This window comes from Merops nubicus, unplaced genomic scaffold (genome assembly GCF_000691845.1).
Source record: "Merops nubicus isolate BGI_N331 unplaced genomic scaffold, ASM69184v1 scaffold7903, whole genome shotgun sequence".
In the NCBI taxonomy this organism is placed as follows: domain Eukaryota; kingdom Metazoa; phylum Chordata; class Aves; order Coraciiformes; family Meropidae; genus Merops; species Merops nubicus.
In genome coordinates, this window is record NW_008598183.1 from 1 (window position 1) to 6401 (window position 6401).

The 6401-nt window shown below is 46.3% G+C and overlaps 1 protein-coding gene across 1 annotated transcript; it reads left to right on the top strand.

Moving 5' to 3' along the window:
* Positions 1-1601: 1601 nt before the first annotated feature.
* Positions 1602-6193, top strand: ACAD11 (acyl-CoA dehydrogenase family, member 11; the record flags this gene model as incomplete). The annotated part of the gene is made up of 8 exons (XM_008936948.1): positions 1602-1701; positions 1880-2005; positions 2588-2749; positions 3191-3355; positions 3865-4012; positions 4596-4717; positions 5821-5927; positions 6070-6193. Coding segments are annotated over 8 exons (1054 nt in total), but the record flags the coding sequence as incomplete, so codon positions are not given.
* Between the last annotated feature and the right edge of the window lie 208 nt (positions 6194-6401).

The following is a 6401-nucleotide window of genomic DNA, read 5'->3' on the forward strand; positions in this document are numbered from 1 at the left end:
AAAGGTCGCTATGGTGGCGAGGGTGCCCTTGGGCACACTGTGGCCGCGGGCAGGAGATGTGCTGGGTGGGCTTTCCCCTGTCCGCAGAAAGCCCCGTTTGGCCTCCAGCGGTGCACTCTTGGAGTACGCACACACGTGGGTTTCTGTTGCCACCCCATAAATCTCGATTTGCCCGATTGATCTTTGCACAGCAAACAGTAACGTTCAGAAGCACATACACATCTTAAAAAATCACTTCCAAAGGCTGTGAGGTATTGCCAGGTGAGTCCCTGAGAAGAATGTGCTGCTGAGCGGGGATCCCTGGCCAGCCCCAGAGCGATGTGTGCACCAGCCAGTGCCTCAGCCTCCTGCAAACTGGCCGTGTGGCTGCATGGCTTCAAACTGGGAGCTAGCTACAAGTTTTGCTGAAAATACTTAGCAATTCTTTTGTAAACATGGCATCAGTGGCTTTATCTGCAGGTATCAATAAAAAGCAGTGAACAGTTTTTCAGTCTTCTGATGCAGATCTAAAATATCTGTTGAGTGCTCTGTACTCTGATCCTTGAGTCTGCTTCAATTGAGGAGACTTTAGGAGGGGCCTCAGAAGGGTAGCTAATAGTAACATCTGCTAAAATGTTGCTGGTATTTATGCTTTCACTACTGTAGTCTTGTGGTTGCACTTCAGGACTTCAGCCAGCGTAAATTTCTGTTGTGCCAGGCAGAGTATTTGTGCCATGGTACAAAGTGTAGTACAGATTGTGTCTTCACTGCCTTGGGGAGGAAGAAAACATTGTGGGGAGCATGAGGGCAAAAGGTCACTTGATTGTGATTTTCCAATAGTTGTATGTCTTTTACTGGACTAGGTCAGAACATATCTTGAGAATGATCCGGCCTGAGGGGAGGAAGGGGTGTAAATTAGCACAGATCATTGGGGAAAATGAGGATCGAGGATCGTGGCTGACAGATGAGGAGTTATGAAGGGTTTAACTAGGTTGACCTCTTTTATACATGTGTGTGATTGAAATGTTTAATTTTGGTGATTCTTTCTCACTACAGCATTCATTATTTACAACTTTGCTGTTACTGCAGGCAGACCCTCAAGCACAGTGCTTGTTGGTGATGATGGGGCTAGCATACCACAGGCTTGGCACTACAGTTCATCATTTTTTGGAGTGCTTGCTCCATGCTTACACTGTTCAAAAGACACACACAGTCATGGGCTTGTGTGAATTCTCCTCTCTTTAATTTCCTCCAAATCAGAAAGCTCTGAAGTTAGTTTCAGCTGCATGCCTTGGGAGCATTGCTGGAGTCTCTTTAGGGAGGAGAGGTGAGTGCTGTCCCTGTTTCACAGGAGAGCAAACTGAGTATCTGTGAGCTCTCTGCAGTGAAAGAACACATCATTTTTATAGGCAGGGGCAGAACCTCTGACCCTGATTTTGTAAGCTACTGCATGCATCCTCATAAGACTGTATGTAAAAAACCCACGCTCTGGAGAAGGACCCTTTCCTCTGTTTCTGTTTTGTTCAGGCCAAATCACAGCACATCTTGCACCGTGTCTGTTAAAGGCTGGTGAATTCCTGAGTGCTTGGACTCTTCAGTAACTGTAACCTTTTTCTTTGTAGCTCCGGCCAGTCGAACCCAACCTTTTATCTTCAGAAGGAGGGGCATGCTTACGTGCTCAGGAAGAAGCCCCACGGCCCCCTCCTGGCCGGGGCTCACAGGGTGAGTCGTCCTGCAGCCAGCTCCACACGCCCAGCGCGGGGGTGGGGGGGTGCCCAGCAGCGGGAGGAGCTGCGGGATCCTGCACGGGCCGTGCCATAGCTGAGCCCCCGAGAGGAGGAGCTGTGAGTCTCACGTTTGGAAGCCTCTCACTGAGCCTGCGTTTCTGTGTCTGCCTCAGGTCGACAGGGAATATCGTGTGCAGAAGGCCCTGTTTGCAGCGGGGTTCCCAGTGCCTGAGCCCCTCTTGTACTGCGGTGACGCTTCTGTCATCGGGACAGAGTTCTATGTAATGCAGCACGTGCAGGTGGGGCCTTCACTGAGAGACATTTTTGTCTCCTCTTTACTACAAGCTGCTTTTAAATTGTCTAAAGCCTTTCTGATAGAGCCTAATCCAGCAGTTACTAAGTTTTGTGATGTAATTGCAAATAATCTCTGATATTTTTAAGAAATGCTAGTTGTCAGGGGTTCTCACTGACCTCACCTCCTCCAGCTCCCACCCATTCCCCTCCTTGCCCTGCCTCTTCCCCCCTGACACCACCCAAGGTCTTAATTAATATTTTTTCTGGAAGTTAGCTGTTACAGACAGGCACTTTTGTGTTCCTGGTACTTTCCAGTTTGAGGATGTCTGGACTGAGTGCTCTAACACAGACTTTCAGCTGCTGACTCTGTTAAGTGCCTTCCAGTAGCTCTCCAGCTACTTCAGCTCTCTGTTGATCTGAGATTACTGTCAGTGTCCTCATCTCTCCTGGGCAAGGAGCAAAATAAAGGAGGAAGGGGGTTTTGATTGCATGGGGTGTGTTTGTTCACTGTGTTTATTCTGGCTGCCAAAACCTGCAGCTTTTTTCCCAGAACTCCTCACCAAAGGGCTGGTTTGTGGTGTCTGCAGGGCCGCATCTTCCGGGACGCCTCGCTGCCCGGCGTGGGCCCGGCCGAGCGCTCCGCCCTGAGCGTCGCTGTGATGGAGACACTGGCCCTGCTCCACTCCTTTGGCCTACAGTCACTGGGCCTGCAGGGCTATGGCAGAGGCCCAGGGTACTGCAGGAGACAGGTACAGCTCTTCAAAAAATTCTCGTGTTTCGTTGTGTTTTGGAAGATTTGTGAGATAAATTGTTTATGATTGTTTAATAGCTAAAATACGATGGTTACTTTTACACCTTGGCTTAGTTCAGGTTTTTGTGCACAGTATAAAGTGTCCCCTACACTGAGATTGGCTCTGTAGTGATATCCTCGGGGAATGATGCTTGTTCCCTTGTGGAATCAGACTGGGTTTGGACAGTGCAGACAGGGTTGAAACAGGAAATGGAGGTGGGCTTCAGCACACCCTTTGGTCTCGCAGGTCACGTTTGCAAATAGAAAGGCACAGGGGTTTACTGAAGTTTCAGCTAACCTGGTAACAGTCAAAGCCCAGAAGCATGTGCTTCAGAATGTGGTGCCTTCGACAAACTTGTGGATCAGTTGGGAAACATGTTGAAGTGTTGTATCTCCTCAGGTATCCACCTGGAAAAGACAGTATGAGGCAGCTGCTCACGCTGACATTCCTGCCATGAACAAGCTGGCTGAGTGGTTAGCAGATAACCTGCCACCTGGAGATGATGAAGAAAGCCTGACCCATGGGGACTTCAGAATAGACAACATCATCTTCCACCCAACAGAGGTATCTCAGACAGATCTGTACAGGCTTAGTGAGGTTGTAGTTGTAGTCCTGCCATGTAACGGGACACTGACATGGGTGGTGTAGTACATGATACACCTTGGAAAAGAGCAGCAGAGAGCTTGCTTCTTTTCTGTGCTCCGTGCGTGGGATGTGGGTGTCTGGTGCTAACACAGAGCCAGTGTTCATTGCAGGAGCTCATGACTCCATTCATTCATTAGCTCTAGTCCAGTGTAGAATTTTAAACAGATTTTCACTGGAAGAGTGCCTGGTTGTCTGCCAGTAGGTGAATGTTGATTTCCTGCAGATGCTTATCCCATGCCAAAAGGAACTTAACATTCCAAAATTAAGGTGCCAAAAACCTGTGCCTGGTTTTACCGTAAACAGGCGCAGCACCTGTTTTTAGTTTTAAACACACAGCAACCAAAGAAAGCTGTTGGGTAATTAAGGAGGGTGTGGGTGGAGAGTATTTACCTTCTAGGATTCATGTGAGGATTTTGTTTTTATTTAAGGCTCGTGTTCTGGCAGTGCTGGACTGGGAACTTTCAACTGTGGGCCATCCGATGGCAGATCTGGCCTATGCCACCCTCTTCCACTTCTGGCCACCAGCCACTAAAGCCTTAGGTCAAGGATCTGCCTTGGCTCTCAAAGACACTGTAGGTATGAAACTGCAGTATTTTAACTGATGTGAATTTTAGGGTTGATTTATGTTTGATACGTTATGTTTTATAGACAATAAAGTTAAATTAATGAGCACGTAGTTTTGCACTTAAAAAGATATTTTCCACAGCTTTGTTCCTTGTAGGAAACGTGCCAATGGTGAGGTTGAAGGTAGTCCTGTTTTCACAGGCCTGTGTCTCAGCCACAGTGTGCTACTTTGGTAAAAGCTTATTTTGAACCTTTCCTGGAGATAAGAGCAGAAAACTGAAATTTAAATACAGATTTGTCATTTATACTCAAAACCCAAAGCTCCCCTGCCCGGGGGTGGATTGGGTTTCCTGAGCAGAGGGGAGGTGAGGCCCCATGGGAGGTTGTGTCTCTGCAGGTAGGACACTCCCATTGCCTTCGGGCTCTCCGTGTCACACTGGTCATGAGAAGTGACACATCAGGATTGTTCCTGGGTAGATGGAATATCTCACAGAGCTGAAAAGCTGTGCAAACGTGTGAAGAATAAGGTGGGAAAAAAAGTCACAGAAAATGTTGAGCGTTCTAAAATACTCTGTTGTTTTGTTGTTTTTTTCAGAAAGTCCTTCATTTGAAGAGCTGGTTTCCATCTACTGCCGCTGCCGGGGTATTAGCACTGCTTTACCCAACTTCAACTTTTTCCTTGCTTTATCATATTTTAAATTGGCAGCAATAGCCCAGGTAATACACTCTCATTTGCTGAAGTGTCACATATTTTTACTATGAGTGTTAGTAATGCTTGTTCAAATCTTAATAATTTTAAAAACAACCAGACCCACTGCCTGTCATTTTGTTCCTTCAGAAGCTTTATCTCAGGTGCTTATCACTGGTAGGACTCCAGGACAGAATTTTTGTCACACAAAGTACGTTAGTAACTTCTTAGGGAAGCAGGCTAAGACCAAAGAAAACACAGATGTGTGGATTTTTCTCACTCATGTTCTAGTCTGGGGGTGATTTTGTTGTTCTCTTTTTGCACTCTGGCTATTTTAAGTCCTGTAGTACTGAGAAAGAGAGGTCTTTCTAAGTTCATGCAGCTCTCGTGGAAGCAGGTAGCAGGATGGATGAGTAAGATTCTGTTGGTGCCACCCACAGGTGAGAACTCAGCCTATTTTAAATCCTGTAGTACTGAGAAAGAGAGATCTTTCTAAGTTCATGCAAGGTGGAAGCAGGTAGCAGGATGGATGAGTAAGATTCTGTTGGTGCCACCCACAGGTGAGAACTCAGCATAGGAAGCCAACCTTGAGGTGTGACTATAGGGGAAAACAAGTTTCTTTGACAGATTGTTCAGTAAAGTAACTGTTTAATTTGGTATTCAGCCCTTGTAGGGCACAAGTGTAGGCTGAGTTGCAGCCCCAGATCAGCATACCATGTGTGGGATAAGCCACCAGCTGTTAGTTTGGGGGAGGAGTGTGTGTGTGGGTAGTTAATTCAGTCTGGCTGTAATTGGTGTGCACACTGCTGTCAGCTGGGCTTGCTTGCACTGCCATGTGCTCACTCTGCTTTTTTCTTTTTTTTTCTTTCTACTACTTCTTGTAGTAGTTCTTGTTTAGCTGGGATAAGTTGTTTTTTTTTTTTCCTCTTGTGCTCCAGGCACCTTCATTGTATCACAAACAGGCCAAACCCAATGCTAACATACCCTAGTAAAATCTGTATGGGCGGTGATTCTTTCCTTTTAAGCATATGTCCATTTTAGTGTTACTTTCATAGTTGAGGAAATCACCAATCTACTACAGAGATGATTTTCAGTGCATGATGATACCATGGGTGCCTTTCTTTGGTTTCAGGGGGTATATGCCAGATACCTCCTTGGAAATGCTGCTGCAGAGAATAGTCACGAATTCGCTAAGATGGTGAAGCCTCTGGCCCAGAGAGGGTTGGAGCTCTCACAGAGGTAAGAGTGGTCTACACTACTGGTCAAAGGCAAGGCAAAGCTTTGACAGCATCTTCACTTATTTAAGTGCCTGTATAAGGCAGGCACTATGATGGGGGAAAATCTGGTCTTGGTTGTTATTGCATTGGATGTTCTTCTCCAGGTCATCTTTCAGCAGCACACATCCCAGTGCTTCTGGAGAGCTATTCTGTCAGAGCAGGAGAGGCCAGGAAATGTTGCTGAAGGTCAAGGAGTTCATGAAGCAGCATGTATATCCTGCTGAGAAGGTAAAAGCTGTTAGGAAACCTATTTATAAAAGAACAGCTACTTGTATCAGCAGCAAGCACTGACCTTCTGCCATCTTCATCACATGTATTGAACCACCCCAAATCATTTCCCTCTATGAAACAAGATACTGATTGGGGCCATCTCCAAGATGCATTTAAAGTCTTACAAATAAGGGAATGTAGTTTGATTTTGCAATTATCTTTTTTT